Source organism: Ornithorhynchus anatinus, chromosome 17 (assembly GCF_004115215.2).
Source record: "Ornithorhynchus anatinus isolate Pmale09 chromosome 17, mOrnAna1.pri.v4, whole genome shotgun sequence".
Taxonomy (NCBI): domain Eukaryota; kingdom Metazoa; phylum Chordata; class Mammalia; order Monotremata; family Ornithorhynchidae; genus Ornithorhynchus; species Ornithorhynchus anatinus.
Window position 1 is genome coordinate 5,641,871 of NC_041744.1, and position 18,699 is coordinate 5,660,569.

Consider the following 18,699-nt stretch of genomic DNA (forward strand, 5'->3'; position numbering starts at 1 on the left):
AAGCCCAGCACAAGAGACAAGGCAGACCGGGGCGGCTCGGAGAGGTCAACGACCAAAAGCTGTTTTATTGCAGAGTGTGGGGAAGACTTTTAGAGCAGAAGAGTGAGCCGCCCCCTCCCGGGTCCCCAACCTCCTCCTGGGGGAATCAGTTGCCCCTGGGGTCCAGGATTTTGCCAATGAAGAGAAGGGTGCCCGTGTCAGTGTCCCGCAAGACAAAGATGAAAGGCTGGTTGAGGTGGTAGTCCAGGGGGAAGGTCAGTCGAGCGGGCAGTAGCGCGGGGCTGGGGGCGTCCCCCACCCCATCCTCACTCCATTCCAGAGATGACCGGTGCACCACGTGAGTGAGCTTGATGGGTCTGGGCGTGATCTTGCTGAGATCCGGGGAGTTGAAGAGAGACTGAAGCTCTGCAGAGGGAGAGAGAGATTTCCATTAGCCCTGCGGGCACCGGCTTACCATCGGCTCTAGGAAAAGAGCGGTCCTGGACTCGGGAAGGGAAGTCGTCGGCAGGGGCGTTCCATCAACGTTAACGCCCAGTTTGGACAGGAGCGGTTGCTTCTTCCGCTGCGGAGAGAAAAGTCGTCCCTCAGAAAAGGAGGAGGAGCGGTGTAATCTGGGGGAGGGGGAACCCAGAATAGTGTGGGAGATAAACCCCACACTTAGAACAGCATTTGACACGTAGTAAATGTTTAACAAATACCGTTACCAAAAAAAAATGGAAGCAAAAGAGCCCTTTAGGCTGTAAGCTTTGTGGGCAGGGAATGTGTTATATTAGACCCTCCCAAGTGCTTAGTGTAGTGCTCTGCACACAATAAGTGCTCAATACATGCCACTGATTGATTGATTGATTGGCCCACCGGCATAGGAGGCTGTCAGCCTTATTCGGCAAGGGAAACTCAACTCGAATTTCCAGGCCTTTCAGAGGCCAGGCCCTAGGACATACTTATCTCCTGAAATGTTTTGGACACTTCTCCCTCGAAGCTGAGCTGAAGCTTGGGTACAGTTAGCACCGCCTGGATGGTCTTCAGCTCTCTGTCAATGTCGTGAATGAACTCTGAGGTGAGACTCTCCTCTATGAGCGTCAGGTTCTGGGTTGCTTTCAGCGGCAGGAAGAAAATGACGCTCATGCTTCCCTCCAGGGGCAGCTGGGCAATCTGAAACATCAGCGAAGAAGTAGGGGTTAGTGGTTTGGGACACAGGAGCCCCTCCCCAGCCTCTGCTACAACTTCACCTTGAGACCCCACCCCTTCCCTTGCTCTGACCCAGCCAGCTTGGCTGATGCTCAGGCCCCAAGCAGGGGCCTTCCTTCCCGGTTTCCCCTCAGAATGCCTTCTCGCCCCTGTTGGGGAAAGAGTTAATTGCCAGAGCTTTCGTAGCCTAGCCTAAAGCCAGCTGCAGTGGTGGCTGAAAGGAATGTTTAACTAAGACACATCCCCATTGTTGCATGGAGTTGGAATTTGAGTCCAGGCCCAACTTTTCCCAAAGGTCAAGGAAGACAGCTTTGGCGAGGGGCCCTAGCTTAGCGGTACCTGACATGGGATTTGGGAGCGAGAGAGCTATGATTGGGCTGTTATGACTGGGTTTTAGGAGGTCTCCTTATTGGTAGGGGAATGTGTCCGTTATATTGTTATACTGTACTCTCCCAATAGCTTAATACATTACTCTGCACACAGTATGGCTCAATAAATGTGATTATGTGCAGAACACTGTACAAAGCACTTGGGAGAGTCCAATACAACAGAGTTGGCAGACCCATTCCCTGCCCACCACAAGGTTACGTCTATAAAGGGAAAGGGGCTTAGGAAGCCCTGAAGTGGAAGGGGAAGCCAAGCAGAACGATGGCAGGGGAAACCTTTCCATCTCTTTCAGGTTGACGATGAGCAAAGGGAAGATTTCCTCTCTGTAGTCCCAGCCTTCTCCCTCCTCCCTTCCCTGTCTCTTAGGGAGCTGTTGGATCCGGACAATTTTTTTTGCTGGCTGAAACCATCCTCCTCACAGTCCAGTCAGGGGAATGTGGAGTTGAAAGAAGCCTGAGGGATGTGAGCCTGCATCTTCTCCCCTTTCAAACGGCTAGTTCCTGAGGGAAAGTGGACCCTGCCGGCACAGGCATTCATTCAGGACTCTATCCCCAAATGAACCTTGCAGTTGAGGTCGGAGTCCAGGCCGTAGCGTATGATAGCCTTGGGATCTGACATCATGGGGACTTTTACAGTTCGGTCTTCATCCAAGTGGAAGTCCTGCAGGGAAGTCTTCTTGGGATCAAACTTAGTCACCCACTGCCCTGTAATTAAAAATTAAACAAGAATGAGCCCAGGACCCCAACAGCAAGGTAAACAGCAAGGGCTGGAAGCCTGGAAGGCAGTGGAGGAGAGGGTAGGGAGGGCACTTGAGGCTTGAGTTCTGAAACTGGCCCTGGGGAAAGGATTTCTCGTAGAGAAAGGATTTGCTTAGTAAATAATGATAAAAATAATTGTGGTAGTTAAGCACTTACTATGTGCCAGGAACTGTACTAAGCACTGGAGGGGATACAAGCAAATCGGGCAGGACGCAGTCCCTGTCCCACATGGGGTTCACAGTCTGCATCCCCATTTTACAGATGAGGTAACCGAGGCACAGAGAAGTGAAGTGATTTTCCCAAGGCCTCACGGCAGACACGTGGGCGGAGCTGGGATTAGAACCCATGACCTGCTGACTCCCAGGCCCATCCTCTATCCATTACACCATGCTGCCTATATGGACGTTGGATGCTGGCCAGACGTCTGGAGAGATTGGGGAATGGTTTTGAGTCTTGGAATGTTTGCTCTTCAAAGACAACCTTGAAGATAACCACAAGCCCAGGGCCAGAAACAGTGGATGGTGGGGCAAAAGGCAAAGTTGATTTTATCGATGGACTTTGATTAGGATAGATTGTTTTTTGGCATATGGGAAGGGCAAGCTAGAGGGAAAGAAACATTGGCTTTCTTTCCCACAGGTTTTCTGCCTGTGAGACATTTTTGTTTAACACCTTTTTTGATCGTTAGTCCCAAATTTCTGTGCTTGTTATCTCTAGATTCTCCACATGTTTCCCCTGGATATCTGGAGTCTGAGCTAAGTCAGAGGGTCATGGGTTCTGATCCCGGCTCTGCCACTTGTCTGCTGTGTGACTTTGGGCAAGTCATTTAACTTCCCTGTGCTTCAGTTACATCATCTGTAAAATGGGGATTAAGACTGAGCCCCATGTGGGACATGAGCTTTGTCCAAACTGATTTGCTTATATCCACCCCAGCGCTTAGTACAGTGCCTGGTAGATAGTAAGTGGTTAAAAAATGCCATAATTATTATTATTTTCCCAGAAAGAGGCCCTCACCCCCTCGACAAATAGGTAAGATTCCTTGGATGGTCCTGTCCTGACAGACTCAACTCCTCTTCTTCAATCTCACTATTCTTAATATTTCTTTTCCTAACATTTGTTAAGCAGTTCCTATCAGCCAAGCAGTTTACTAAGCATCGGGGTAGCTACAGCCAACCAGGTCCTGCAGCATCTTAGAGTTTCCCTCAATTACTAGTCTCACTTAACGTGTTCTCTTCATCCTGCATCTTTGCTCATTTTGGGAAGTGCACATGGAGATAATCTAACCGTCTGTCTTCTAATCCCACCTTTATTTTTACCTGATTTTTCTGGAAAGGCAGTGGTTTCACCCCCTAGCCCTCCCTTCACCCCCTAGCCCTCCCCTTCCAAACCCAGAGGTGTGAATTTTTCATTTGGCGTGCAGAGATAAAAGTGGGAGCAGGGATTTTAGGGGCAAGGAGGACTTGGGAGGAACAGGCCAACAATGGGGTCTTATCAGCTCTGATGGGAAACTCTCGGGTCATATCGGAGAGCTGGGGCGAAACCCCCGAGGAGTGGCCTCCGAATGATTCCAATTAGGTTTTTAAGCGAGTGAAACTTTTGGCTACTGCATCGCTCCTGCGTTCGTGTCACAAGCATTCCTGGCTTTCTCCCCTTCCCCGCCAGCTCGCTCCCCTTCCCACTTCGGCTTCCTGGAGTTTGCTCAGACTTCCCCGCCCCTGTTTGCCCCTCCCCTGGAACAGATGTCTGTGAGTTGTCACCTTTGAAGTAAGCTATCCCAAGAAGAAGAATGCTAATTCCACTGGGCAGCTCCTTCAGCGTCCGGCCCATCTTCCCCTTAGTCTGGGTCTGCATCCAGTTGTTCATTTCGTGAAGGTCAGTCCGAGTGTTGCCCGTCAGAATCTTCGGCCTGGATCCGTACGACTTTTCCAGCAGCCCAACGAATCCAGCTTTTATCCGCAGCTCTGGAAAGAGGGATATTCTTAGCGGAGTCAGAGAGGAGGTGGAGGCCGAGGACACATTCGGTTTCTTCCCTCTCATTACACCACTGATGAATCAATCCATTTAATTTATTGAGCCCCTTCTGTGTACCGTTTGTGAGAGTGCAATAGAAGTAGTAGATATAATAGCCGGGATACTTGTTGAGCACTCGCTAGGTGTTAAGCACTGTGCTAAATACTGGGGTAGAGACAAGGTAATTCGATTAACCCCTCACTTGTTAAAAAGCTCCCGGGATGGTCTTTGTCCCCCATGGCGATCACAGCCTTAGGGGAGGGGGAGAAGGAGTGTGGCCTAGTGGAAATAACCCGGGCCTGGGAATGAGGACCTGGGTTCTAATCCCAGTTCTGACACGGGTCTGCCGGGTGACTTTGGACAAGTCACTTCACTTCTCTGTGCCTCAGTTACTTCATCTGTAAAATGGGGATTATAACACCGTGAGCCCCATGTGGGACCGGGACCGTGTCCGACCTGATTAGCTTGTTATCTGTCCCAGCGCTTAGTATTATTATGTATTATGTGAAGTGCTTAATAAACGTCATTTTTTAAAAAAAGTATTTTATCACCATTTTACAGATGAAGTGACCTTCCCGAGGTCACGCAGCTAACAAGTGGCCAAGCAGGGCTAGAACCCAGGTGGCCTGGCTCCCCATCCTTATTCTATGCCTGCTGAGTCTCCCCCAGCTCCTCCCCTCTCTCTCCACATTGTTCCTGCTGCTTAGCAAGCGCGTCGCAACCCCACCTTCTTGCCAGGCTTCAGTGCCCAGGCCCAATATCTCCTTTTATCTATAAAGGCCACTTGGACTCACGGGCGGGAAGCACTGGGAAAGCGCGGTGGGCGGAGCCTTATTCGGCTGCAGGGGCTCAGAAGGCCACTTACTTCTCTCCAAGACAAGCCGGGAAGCAGTCTTCAGGTTCTTTTGCGGAGCGGTGACTGTAGCGAGAAGTTCCTTGTAAGTGCCGTGGATGTCCGGGTTGTGAATCAAGTCATAATAAAGAGCCCGGTGTATGAGGCTTTCCGTCCGGGGCCCAGCACCTGCCGTTGGGGACAAGAACGTGAAGCCTCAGGCACCTGCTCGCACCCTAGCCGGGGAGGAAGGAGTTTGGCTGCCAGTCGGTCACTCAATCGTAGTTATTGAGCACGTCCTGTGTGCAGAGCACTGTACACTAAGCGCTTGGGAGAGTACAAAATAACCTAACAGACCTTCCCTGCCCACAGCGAGCTTACAGTCTAGAGAGCTAACACTCTGCCAGGCGGCTTACCCAAGGAGAGGCTAGAGAGAGCGGTGGCCACACTGAGAGGGGACAGCAGCACATTGGTGGTGGGGCTCGAGCTGGATTTCTGGCGATACAGGTCGTAGCCAAAGTTGGAGACGGCGGCTGCCAGCTTGTTCACAGGGACCTTGAAGAAAGGGTCCTCCTCCTCCACCACCGCAGTCCCCGTGGCGTCGGGAGCTGGAGATTCCTGGCAGAAGAGAAAACGCTGGTCGGAGACTAAGCCCGCGTCCGCCCCTTGTCCGCCGTGCGACGCTGGCCAAATCACTTCACTTCTCCGGGCCTCGGTTCCTTCTTCTGCAAAATGGGAACGTAATACCTGTTCTCCCTCCTACTTAGACTGTGAGCCCCACGTGGGACCGTATGACCTTGTATGTACTCCAGTGCTCAGTGCAGCGCTTGGCACATATTGAGCGCTTAACAAATATCACAATTATTAAGTCTGGCCGCTCCCCCCCAGGCATTCCTCTTCACCTGTGGTAGCGTGGACGTCTTGGGAGTGGGGGAGGGCGGAGTGGGGGGGTAGCGTGGTCTCAGGGAAAGAGCACTGGACCGGAAGTCAAGAATTCCCATCACCGTCTAATCCCATCACCGTCAGGGGACCGTAGGCCAGTCACTTAACCTCTCTGGGCCATAGTTTCCTCAGCTCTAAAAATGAGGTTAACATAGGTTGTGAGTCCTGTGTGGGACAAGGACTGTCCAGTCGGATAGCCTTGTTGCTATCCCAGTGCGTAGCACATAGTAAGAGCTTCAGAATTTCCATTATTAATATTAAGAAGCAACATGGCCTAGTGGAAAGAGCAAAGACTCTGGAGTCAGAGGACCTGGGCTCTAATTCTGCTGTGTGACTAGAGCCCAGCGGTCAAGTCACTTCACTTCTCTGGGCCTCATTTTCCCCGTCTGTAAAATGGGGATTAAATCCTACTCCCTCCTACCTAGACTGTGAGCACCATGTGGGACAGGGACTGTGTCCAACCTTGTAGCTATCCCAGCGCATGCCATATAGTAAGTGCTTAGCAAATACCATTATTATTATTAATTGTGGCTGCTCACCAGGTCCAGCCCCTCCCCGTGTGGCATCCCACACCCACTTAGGGCTCTTCTCCTTCAGGCACGTGCTCACTGACCGGGCTGCAGAAACAGACTTGGGCTTTGCTGCCTTCCTCCTCCATTCTCTGAGCCTTTGAGTGGAAGCTCCTGTGGGCAGGGAACAAGTCTTGTGCTTCCGCTGTACCCCAAAATTGCACTCCGTAAACACCATTACTCCTACTCCACTGGCCTGGTTCCCTCTCCAAACCCACTCAGCAAGGGCCTGCCGACGGCCCAGAGGAATAAAAGATTGGTTAGCGTGAGCTCTCGATCTGAGGGGCAGCCCTGCAGACGGACCCGTCAGTCGATCCTCTTTATTGAGTACTGTGTGTAAAGCATTGTACTAAGCGCTTGGGCGAGTCCAGTACAACAGACACGCTCCCTGATCACAACCAGCTTACAGTCTAGAGGAGGTGAAGTCCCGCTTTATTGAGGTCCCATTTTGAGCTGGGCTCCACATGTTCTCTCACGCTCCTCTTCACTCACCTCAGGCCCAGCGGCATCCTGGGACTTACTGGAGCCGATGAGGACTCCCACCCACAGGAGTACCGCAAAGGGCTGCATTGTGGGGCCTGCAAGGGAAGAACGAGGCAGAGATTTGTCGACTGTGGCCACAAAGCCCAATGGAACGTGTCTCTACTCCCGGCTTCTCCCCAAACGTTGGGCTGACCCTGGCCCGGGAGCAGTCTGGAAAGCTAAATCCAGCGTGGGACCTAGGGGTGATTGGGACAAAGGACGAAGCATTCTCCCTAACTGTCATGTCTACAGAAGGCATCCTCTATCCCTCCTTTTGGGGTTTGTGGGTTTCCTTGGCATGGGAGTCCTAGGGTATTCACCTTCACTGTTGTGCATCTCATCGTTCACCTGGACTAGCTGGCCCAGAAACCCCCAGTTGCGTTTCTGCCAGCTGCAGACATTTGCACACATCATGAAGGCCTTTGGGAAGCCTCAGGGGCGCACCAGGAGCTGCCTGGTGGCTTCTTGCTTGCCGACATTCCCTTCCCCATTAATGGAGGAGAGGGAATACTGCCTCAGGAGCCAGCAAGGGATAGAAGCACCTGGACTTATCGACCTGCCCCTTCGTGGAGGCAGGACTGGGACCAGCCTAGCCCTAGTGCTGAGCCAGTCCGGAGTAGCCCCGGGAAACTCAGCTGGGCCCTGGGTTGACCCTGCCTGGGAAGAATCTCGGGAGACAGTCCAGCCTCAGGGGCTTGAGTCCACTATGGGGTGACCCAGTGGTCTGGATCAAACCAGAACTTGACTGGTCACTGGGACTGGGGAGGTGTGGGGTAGGTAAAAGAGATAAAGCAATTTGCCCAAACACAGTTGCCTCCCTAAGTGACTTCCAGGTTGCCTAACGTTTAGAGAATGGGACTTGTAATTGGATGTTATGGACTTAAGTTGCTTCTATCTGGCCATGGCTGGTCATCTTTACTTGGGAAAATTGAGTCGGGGAATTTCAATCCCCCTCCTTTTACCAATTTTTCACCTTTCCCTTATCTCCCGGGCCCACAAATGACACCTTTGTGTATTTGAATCCACATCCATCCTGGCACTTTTCCCAGACTCCCCAGCCAGCCCCACATCAAAGAAACCGGCATCCTCAGTTGACTATTCCAACTTAAATGCGCGGCTTTGCTCAGGGGCCGGGGAGTTTGAGACATTCCTATTCTCTGATTTGCTTTCATCAGGGCTGGTCAGGCGTTGGACACGGGCCTTGGTTTAGCCTCTTTAGAGAAAAGCTAGGACTTCCAGGGCTGAGCAGCTACAGAGCTCACCCAGTCTTAAACTATTACCCCTCTGCCCAATTGCTCCCGGTCTCCAGAAGAGAGAAATAATTTATCCAACCAAACCAACTTTCTGTGGCCCAAGACAAAAGTCCGTAGTGGCACCCTGGCTTCCAGCTATCCCCAAACACACATGAGCCCCACCCTAGCTCCTGGCCAGACCCCAACCGATCTGACCGCAACTGAGATTCCAGACTGTTCTTCAGACCATCTTCAACCATCCAAATATGATGTTTTGAGGCTGAGCCTCCAGGATTCAAACCCGGGCAGAGTTAAAAAGTTGGATCTCCCCCCTGCCCCACTTGGGGTTCAGCCAGGCGGAGACAAGCCGAGACCCACCCGCTGCGGCTCTGAGAAGACAGAGATCAGGGCCGGAAGGAGCGGAGTTTTGGGGGTCGGGGAGGCTCTAACGACTCAGGACCCCAAAGGGAAAAGGTCTCTCGCTGATTCCCAGACAAATTTTAGGCTGTTTGGAAAGAGCGGGTCTCCGTTATCTTCCCGAGCTAAACACACAGAAATGGGGACATCTCATCCAAAGGGTAAGGTCCAGTCCAAGCTCCCGTCCAGCTGGGCTGGGAAGCTGGACTTCACGCAGCACTGTCACCGCCGGAACCGAGAGGCCCAGGGTGTCTCCGTGAGGCCCAGATCAAGTGGAAAAGCAGGCATTCAATTACCACCCTTCTCCAAGTCAGGAAGTCAAGTAAGAGCCTGCACATGTGTTTTGGATTAAACACAGTTTTTCCATCAACACACCTACTAGGCATACGAATCTCTAAAGCCACATGAAGTCCATGAAAACTACAAGCTCAGAGGCTTATCTGTAAGGATAGCTCTTCCCTGCTTCCCTGGCCTCAGAGTGACTAATGGTCCCTTGGAGAGGCTTCCAAGGAGCCCCCAGAAGTCGTGCCTTCAAGGCCTAAAGAAGCTCTGCAGCTCCTCCCACTTGGGAGCAGAGGGTCCGTTCCACCTCTTAGAGGCTGCTTCCCCTCTTAGAGGCTGCTCCAACTGGGCCTGGGGCTGCCTAAGCCCCGCATATGTGGATGAATGTGCTGCGGGGCCGGAGCTGGACCAATTGGGAGACCGCAGGAGAAAGCGATCACATGATTAAAAATCCACCCGGCACAACAGTCTCAGCCCCATCCCAAGATGTGGTCAGAAAGCCCGACTCGGGCCCACCCGCTCTTGGTTTGAATGGCAAGGGGGCCACCGCAATTCTACTTTTCAGAAACGTTGGAGTGGGAGGTCTTCTGGAAACGAACGTCGGTTTGGCCAAGACAGACTCAGCTCCTGGCGCCCCACAGACCCACCCTGAGGAACTGTCTGATCTCAGCACTTTCTCCCCATTTCCCTCCAGCTGTAAGTGGTGCCGGGAAGACCCGAGCCAGGCTGTGGCTTTCTTGGGAAACGGGTGGGTTTTCCTTGGAAACGGCCCTGGTCCTCGCCAGTTTACCCTGGGGAGCGGAGGCCTATGGCCAGAATTTTGTAGTCCCGGCAATCTAGGCTCCAGCGTCGTATTTCCCAGCTTCGGCCGAGAGGCAATTGTCCTTTTAGGATGCCTAAGCTCTCTTAAGCTGAAGTGGCCCTGAACATCTGGAGCCTGTTTGTGAGACTCGGCAAAGCACGCAACCGAGACTGCAGATGGAAAGGTACCAAGCCCGAGGCGTCCATCCCATCTCTCCTCCTCCCCCACAACCCCCGGTCCTATCCTTGGCCCGGAGGGTCCAAGCCGGGCAATGGTTTGGGTCGTTCTGAGAAGCTGACTTCAACATCGGCTCCAGCTGGTTTATAAAAAGAGGAGAAAGAGTTTGGAGTCCGTAGGAGACCTTGACCTCTTTCCCGTGTTAGGAATCCTCTCTCTCAAGGAGCTATCTTGAGGGGTTGGCTTGTTATCCATCATTTTCTAGGGATTGTTCGAGGTAGGTCTTCCTTTTTATTCAAGGGAGTTCATCGGCTGCAGCCTGCTACTCTGGGTCTTAAGCACCAATGTAAACCCCCCTCCCCATCCCGCCCCCACCAAATCCTCATCATTGGTTTAAATCCTGAAAAATGTGGGGTCCTCCCTCATCCCTCTCGGACCTGCCAGCAGGCCACCCCCGCTCCCAGCCCCCACACACCGACCCCTTCAGAGTTCTCAACAGGGTTTCCTCATCCCAGCCTCTTCCCTTGGTCATCCAGGTCCCCTTCCCGCCTCTCTTCTCTCCTTATTTTCTAAATCTAAGATAAATCTGTGGGGGCTAGCATTTCCCTGATCCGCTGGGGAGGCGGGGGCCTGGCCAGAGAAGGGGCTGTCTTACCTGGGGATTCTCTTCAGCTCGGCTACCAACTGTGGTTAAACAAAGTCTGCACACTGAGGGGGTTATACCCAACACATCTGCTTTATTTGCTGCTTCCCAGCCCACAGCCTGCAGGCTTCAGATTACAGCGGTTCCGTTCTCTCTTAAAGCGACCGGCTCTCATTTTGGATGCTGTGATTTCATCCCGGCCCCGTACGGGTTTTAACCCGGCATGCCAGTCTCTGGGAAAAACAGCCTCTGGCTGATGTTAAATTCAGAATCCTCCCTGCAAGTTTTGCCCGTGAGTCACCCAAGTCAGGCAGAAGCAAAGGGCTCAAAGAACCAAGGATCTTCACTCCTTTCAATCATTTATTCAATCGCATTTATCGTATTATTTATTTACTGTACTAGAGGCTTGGAAGAATACAATATAACAAGAAATGGACACATTCCCTGCCCACAAGGAGCTTACAGTCTACAGGGGAAACACCACTAAGGTCATTTACTGTGAGGTACTGGGAAGTTCTCTTCCTAAAGATGAGGAGACCTGGACAGGTAAACCAGGCTAGAGTCAGCCCCTCATATTTTTCCAAGGTCACCCCAAGAGGCTAGAGCCTCTCAAATCTCTTCACTCCTCCTCTTGGCCCCCACAAAATAGGAAACTGAGGCATAGAGAAGGCAGCGTCTTGCCGAGGGTTCCAGCAAGAGGCAAATATTTGGACTGTAAGCTCCTTGTGGGCAGGGAGTGTGTCTGTTTATTGTTATATTGTACTCTCCCAGGTGCTTAGTAGGAGTACAATACAATACAGTAGGGGTGGCTCAGTGGAAAGAGGCCGGGCTTGGGAGTCAGAGGTCATGGGTTCGCATCCCGGCTCTGCCACTTGTCAGCTGTGTGACTGTGGGCAAGTCACTTAACTTCTCTGTGCCTCAGTTACTTCATCTGTAAAATGGGGATTAACTGTGAGCCTCACGTGGGACAACCTGATTACCCTGTATCTACCCCAGTGCTTAGAACAGTGCTCTGCACATAGTAAGCCCTTAACAAATATCATCATTATAGAGAAGCAGCGTGGCTCAGTGGAAAGAGCACGGGCTTTGGAGTCAGAGGTCATGGGTTCGAATCCCGACTTGGCCACTTGTCAGGTGTGTGACTTTGGGCAAGTCACTTAACTTCTCCGTGCCTCAGTTACCTCATCTGTAAAATGGGGATTAAGACTGTGAGCCCCACGTGGGACAACCTGATTCCCTTGTGTCTACCCCAGCGCTTAGAACAGTGCTCTGCACATAGTAAGCGCTTAACAAATACCAACATTATTTTATTATTACTCAGTAGGAGCCCAATAAATATGAATGAATGAATGAATGAATGAATGAATGAATGAATGAATGAGTGGAATGGACTATTCCATCTCCCAGCCTGAGGTCTCACCACCAATCTTAGATGCTGCGCAGGAACCATTATCGGCAGGCAACTCCCAGTAACTTTACTGTTTATGATGGAAAGGAACGGATGGCTCACAGAGATCGTGTTTGATCTTCCCCGCAACCTGGTGGTAGAACTCTGTTATCTCTAGAAGCCATGTGAGCTAGACTGCTTTTACCTCAGCATTACTGCTGGACAACTCCCAGCTGCATTCTAATCCCGGGTCTGCCACTTGTCTGCTGTGTGACCTTGGGCAACTCACTTCACTTCTCTGTGCCTCTATTACCTCATCTGCAAAGTGGGGCTTAAGACTGTAAGCCCCAGGTGGGGCACAGACTATGTCCAACCTGATTAGCTGATTAGTGTCTACCCCAGTGCTTAGTACAGTGCCTGGCACTTAATAAGTGCTTACTAAATTCCATAAAAAGAAATAAAGTAAAATAAAAAGGTATTAGATGGTGTGAGATGGGTGGAACTGTGCTTTATGGGCCTTTGACTTCCTTTCCTCTTCTCCCACTTCCTTCTGCGTCACCCTCACTTACTCCCTTTATTTTTCACCCCACCAGTTCCAAGGGATTTATGTACATATCTGTAATTTTATTTATTTGTATCAATGCTTATCTCTCCCTCTAGACTGTAAGCTCAATGTGGACAGGTACTGTGTCTGTTATATTGTTCTATTGTACTCTCCAAGTCCTTAGTACAGTGCTCTGCACACAGTAAGTGCTCAATAAATGCAATTGACTTACTGAGGGAAAATGGAGATGGCGGGGGGCGGCCAAGCTGGAAAACGACCATAGGAGCTAAATCAGGTTGAATTAAGAGTCCATATCTGAGGAAAGAGAAGGCCCAGCATCCCACTTGTTTCCTCTGATTCACAGTGGGAAGCAATCTGGGTATACAATAGTGGTAATAATAACAGCAGTAGTCATTTTCATAGTATTTACTGAATTCCCACCAAGGATAGTACCCTGTACTAACTCCTTGAGAAGCTTTTTTTTTTTATGGCATATATTAAGCACTTGCTGTATGACCCTGGGCAAGTCACTTAACTTCTCTGTGCCTCGGTTTCCTCAACTGTAAAATGGGAATACCTGTTCTCCTTTCCTCCTATTTAGACTGTGAGCACCATGTGGGACAGGGGACTATGTCCAACCTAATTAACTTGTACCTACCCTAGCACTTAGAACAGTGTTTGACACATAGTAAGTAAGTGCTTAACAAATACCATAAATAAAATAAAATACAAGTTAGTGAGATTGGACATAGTCTATGTCCCTTATGGGTCTCTCAGTCTTAATCCCCATTTTATAGTTGAGGAAAGTAAGATAGTAAGGCAAGTTAAGTGACTTGCCCAAAGTCACACAGCAGAAAAGTGGCGGGGCCAGGTCCTTCTGACTGCCAGGTCCATTCTCTTTCCATCAAGCCACACTGCTTCTCAAAACAAAGTTCAGAACAAAGAAGTGACATTTTCCCTTCCCACAAAGAATTTACATTCTAATGTGGGAAGAGAAACCTAAAAATATTTACAGGTAATGGTAAGAAAGATAATAGATCATACAGGGCTGGCTCCCTTCTCCCCATGCTCACTAATTAAGGTTCTACACCCAAAATCCTGAAAGATCCTGGACCCTATTAAAGGCAATGTTATCATCAAGAGCACTTACTGAGCCCCCATAAGACAGAACATGCAACCGAAGGAAAAGGCATAGTCTCTGTCCTTGGAGAGCTTACAGTCTAATCTAGCGCAAGACAGGCAGACCCAAATCGCCAAACACACAATAGATAATAATAATGTTGGTATTTGTTAAGCGCTTACTATGTGCAGAGCACTGTTCTAAGCGCTGGGGGAGATACAGGGTCATGAGGTTGTCCCACGTGAGGCTCACAGTCTTCATCCCCATTTTGCAGATGAGGTCACTGAGGCCCAGAGAAGTGAAGTGACTTGCCCACAGTCACCCAGCTGGGAAGTGGCAGATCCGGGATTCGAACCCATGACCTCTGACTCCCGAGCCTGGGCCCTTTCCACTGAGCCACGCTGTACGAGCATGAATACCAATTAGAAAAATGAAAGCAGACCACAAATTATATAAATAATAAACCAGACTCACGGCTGTTCTGGTGGCCAGTTAGGTGGGGATTGAGTAGTCTAACATCCAAGGTCCGGAAATCATTTTTTTCTCCCCAGTCGGCATTGGTCAGTGTATTTTTAAATGGAAGAAGAGAAGCTGGAGAAGGTCCAGAAAACAACCAACATAACAAAGAGGGTTAGAAAGCGGGGCCTAAGTGGAGGGACAGGTTTCAACAAAGGTCAACTAGACCAAGCCTAGGCAGCAAAATTTTGAGGGGTGGTTCAGCTCAAGATTTCTGCTCCCCAGACTCAGGCGGTTTCTCCTGCTCCCTCCCTGCTTGTGGCCCAGATCTCCATTCTCTGAGGGAGCCGGGGCCTTCCGGCAGCCAACCCTCCCCACCTAGGAGCTGGCCAGAAAAAACCAAAGCAGCTTCATCTTGGTGGAAAGGTGAAAAGAATCGGGCTGTCAAAGGATCCGTCCCTTCCTCTTCAGCCGGTCACCAACCTGGTTCAAACCATTGGACTTCCAAATCAGCCTCCTCCCTGGTCTCCCAGCCTCCACACCCTCTCCCCTTCCGTCCATACTTCACGCTTTTGGCCAAGAAGCAGCATGGCTAAGTGGAAAGAGCACGGGCTTTGGAGTCAGAGGTCATGGGTTTGAATCCCCGCTCGGCCACTCGTCGGCTGTGTGACTTCGGGCAAGTCACTTAACGTCTCCGTGCCTCAGTTACCTCATCTGTAAAATGGGGATTAAGACTGTGAGCCCCACGTGGGACAACCTGCTTCCCCTGTGTCTACCCCATTGCTTAGAACAGTGCTCTGCACATAGTAAGCGCTTAACAAATACCAACATTATTATTATTATCCTTCTGAAAGGTCACTGGGCACATTTCACAGACCTCCAGTGGCTCCCATTTCCCTCATCAACCTAAAATTCCTTACTCTTGACTTCAAAGCCTTCTATCAGCTTTCCCCACTTTACATACAGACTCTCCTCCCTTATTACCCTCCATGTTGCACAGTTTGCTTAGTATTATTATTACTAATTATAATAGTAATGTATTTGTTAAGCTCTTACTATGTGTCAAGCACTGTTCTAAGCGCTGGGGTAGATACAGGCTAATCAGGTTGAACCCAGTCCCTGTCTCACATGGGGCTCACAGTCTTAATCCCCATTTTACAGATGAGATAACTGAGGCAAAGGGCAATTAAATGACTTACTCAAGGTCACACAGCAGACAAGTAGCAGAGCTGGGATTAGAACCTAGGTCCTTTTGATTCCCAGGTCTGTTCTCTACTAGCACATGCTGCTTATCTCAAGCTTGCCTACTTCACTAACTCTCCCAACTTTAACCCCTTGCTCCCTCTGCTCCGCCCACCGGGAACTCCCTCTTGCCACAGCCCTCCCCCTCCTAAAGGCCCTCTTCCCCGATGAATTCCCGACACCTCGAGTTGCATCGACTCAACTCCCGTCACATTTTTATATCCATCTTGAATTTGTATAAATGTCTGTGTTCAGTTATCGATTCTTGTAAACTTATACCTATCCCAGCTCTTAGCACATAGCAAGCACTTAATAAATGCTATTATTATTTTGATATTTCATCCTGATCCATTCACACTTGTTTTATCCTTGTTCTTTCTCCTGCTACCACTATCTGTACATGGTTTTTGTCTGTCATCCCTTATTATATGGTAAGGTCCTTGAAGGCAGGGAATGTGTCTTTTCTTTCTGTTCTGTTTTCCCTGTGGTTAGTACAGAGCTCTGCGTTAGTAGGGACTCAAGAAATACCTCTGACTGATTGAAGGGTAGGGGTGATTTAATATTTGTTTTCAGTATATGAAGGTTTTTGGTGGAAGAAAACCAAGGGTATATGCTACCCATAAGTCCCTCCTTAGGCTGAGAGCCTCACGTGGGACAGGGACTGTGTCCAATCTGATTATTTTGTATCTTCCTCCTCATTTCACAGCACTCGGTACATAGTATGTGCTTAAAAATATGGCAATTACTGTTATTATTATTATTCTCCGGAGGAGTGATATATAAGGTTTCAGTGGCATCATCATCCTGCTGCTTTGAGATTTTTCTTTGCATTGATTTTTTTTTTGTTTTGAATCCCCATCCTCTTCCCTGTGTACATGGACAGCCTTCTGGCAACTGGGGGGCTTCAAAGGTACACCACAATATTCCTTTATAGCAAGCAACACCTGTCACAAGTGGGATGGGATGGAATGCAGGCCCTCACATGTCCTGGACCACCGGCCCAGGAAAAAGGCAAGGCAGGAGCAGGGCAGATCTGACCAAGTCAGTGCTGATCAGGGCAAAGTCGAGCAAGGTAGGACCTCTGGTGATCATTCTGGTCATCCAACCATCCAGCAGTAACCCAAAGCTTTCTCTGGTTGGGGTGGATTGCTTGATAGGACTGTGGTGCCATCTATTCAGAAAAAAGGGGGAGGAAAGGTGTGCAAATTTTCCTCTGTGCCCCAAGGCAGCCCCAGGGAAATTTTAGCTGGCACACGAAGAGGATCATTTTATAAGCTGTTCCTTTCAGCCATGCACATTATCCCCAGCCTGAGGGTTGGAAGAAATTAGGCTGCTACCAAGAAAAAAATGGAAATGAAAATTAAAAAGGCAACCTCTCGCACCTGTGCGGTACTTGTTTAGATACCTGCTGCTCAGAATTTGGAACCATTTTAAGGGCTTAGAAACATGTTTGAGGCTAATACACCTTTTAAGCTTCTCTGCGGGTCAGATTTATTGTACGGATGCATCTGACTCTGCTTTGTATTTCATGCTTTAGCGGTGCAAATTTAGTGCCCCAAAAAACAATTATTGGAAAGGTTGGGACATGTTCTCCTGGTGATCATTTCCCTTTGTGCATTCCTGTTCATGCTCCCTCTCGCTCTCTCCCCCTCCCTCCCTCTTTTCTCTCCCTCCCACACCCTTAAAAGCCACCTCGGGAACTGCAGAGACCGATCGAGAGCTATTTCGCTTCCAAGCCGAGGAAGGAGACAGCCTTTTTCTGAGCTAGAAAAGCACCCACCAAGCACTTCCCAACAGGGCATTTAAGCTCCCGCAATCACCGGTTTGGATCCAAGTGAGCAGCGGTGTTAGCATCGGCTCCTGTTTGAGGGTTTGTTGCTTAATTAGAGACTCGGTAATTACACCCTCTTCTCACAGACCTAGGAGGCAGGAGTTATTCTGAGCTTTCCCTGATTTTTTGAGCACAGAGTTGGCCCACCACTTGTGAGGTCAGTAATGAGCAGGGTGGACCTGCTGTTTTCTTCAGAAAAGCCTCCCGGCTCATTCAGCTAAAGGTCAGCCCGCCCCGTGCTAGGGCAGCTGGTCCATTTGCTGTAGCTCTGGCCGAGGGGAAAAGATACTGTGGGGGTGGCTCTGTGGATCCTCCCTGAGATGTTTTCCACTGTCTTTGGGGGAGGGGTGGGTGGCTCCCCCAGACCTGGCATAGGGGCCAGGGCAGGAAGGCGGCTTCGGGTGGCAGGAGGGAGAAGGCTATTTTCAGGCAAGATGAGCCTCCTCCTACCAGCTCACAGGGCTCACGGGCCATTTCCTAGAAACCCTCGGGGAGAGGAAGATACCCCTGTGAGTCCACTTCCCTGCAGCCCCCGTTCTCCGCTGGTCCTAAAGCAAGTGAACTTTTCAGTGGCAGCTGGGCTTGGGAGACTCAGAGGTCGTGGGTTCTAATCCCAGTTCCACCACTTGTCAGCTGGGTGACTTTGGGCAAGTCACTTAACTTCTCTGTGGCTCAGTTACCTCATCTGTAAAATGGAGATTAAGACTGTGAGCCCCATGTGGAACAACCTAATTACCTTGTATCTACCCCAGGGCTTAGGACAGTGTTTGGCACATAGTAAGCACTTAAATATCAGCATTATTATTATCATTTGCCTCTAGACTGTAAGCTCGTTGTGGGCAGGGATCGTCTCTCATTATTGCTGAATTGTACTTTCCAAGCATTTAGTACAGTGCTCTGCACACAGTAAGCACTCAATAAATACGATTGAATGAATCTGGCTCCCCGAGAGGCATTTACACTGTGCTGTGTGAGGACAGAGACTGAGTCTCGTTCTTCCCGCTACTCCCCCCGGGCCCAACACGGCACTAGTATATGACTTGAAACACAAGAGATGCTCGCTCAGTACAATTTGCCAGCCTTCTCTGTCCCACGTCACCTCCCTCTTCCCATTTAGGACAGGCAGCCAGCTTGAACTCTATGCTGGGTTTTGCTAGAGTGGAGCTCCTTGACGTCAGGGCTCATGCCTCCCTGCTCCACTCTACTCTCCCAAGCACTCAGTACAGTTCTCTGCAGACACTAAGCACTCAGCAAATATTGATTGATTGACTGTTGGGTGTGTTCTCCAGTAGACAGTAAGCTCCTTGCAGACGCAGTGTGGCTCAGTGGAAAGAGCACGGGCTTGGGAGTCAGAGGTCAGG

General features: G+C 50.2%; 1 protein-coding gene across 1 annotated transcript; it reads right to left on the reverse strand.

Annotated features, from left to right (window-relative positions):
• Window positions 1-34: 34 nt before the first annotated feature.
• On the reverse strand, window positions 35-10,878 carry SERPINF1 (serpin family F member 1). The gene is made up of 8 exons (XM_001507128.6): window positions 10,771-10,878; window positions 7,176-7,261; window positions 5,589-5,790; window positions 5,206-5,361; window positions 4,088-4,291; window positions 2,137-2,279; window positions 942-1,152; window positions 35-405 (listed from the first exon to the last, which is right to left on the reverse strand). Exons 2-8 carry the CDS (start codon window positions 7,251-7,253, stop codon window positions 146-148), a joined length of 1,254 nt encoding a protein of 417 aa, XP_001507178.2. The 5' UTR covers window positions 7,254-7,261; window positions 10,771-10,878; the 3' UTR covers window positions 35-145.
• Between the last annotated feature and the right edge of the window lie 7,821 nt (window positions 10,879-18,699).

Coding starts and splice junctions, on each gene's coding strand:
- SERPINF1 (XM_001507128.6), bottom strand. CDS start 7,253: ATGCAGCCCTTTGCGGTACTCCTGTGGGTGGGAGTCCTCATCGGCTCC. Junction 5,791..7,175: donor AGGATGCCGCTGGGCCTGAG/GTGAGTGAAGAG, acceptor CTCTTCTGCCAG/GAATCTCCAGCTCCCGACGC. Junction 406..941: donor CAAAACATTTCAGGAGATAA/GTATGTCCTAGG, acceptor CTCCCTCTGCAG/AGCTTCAGTCTCTCTTCAAC.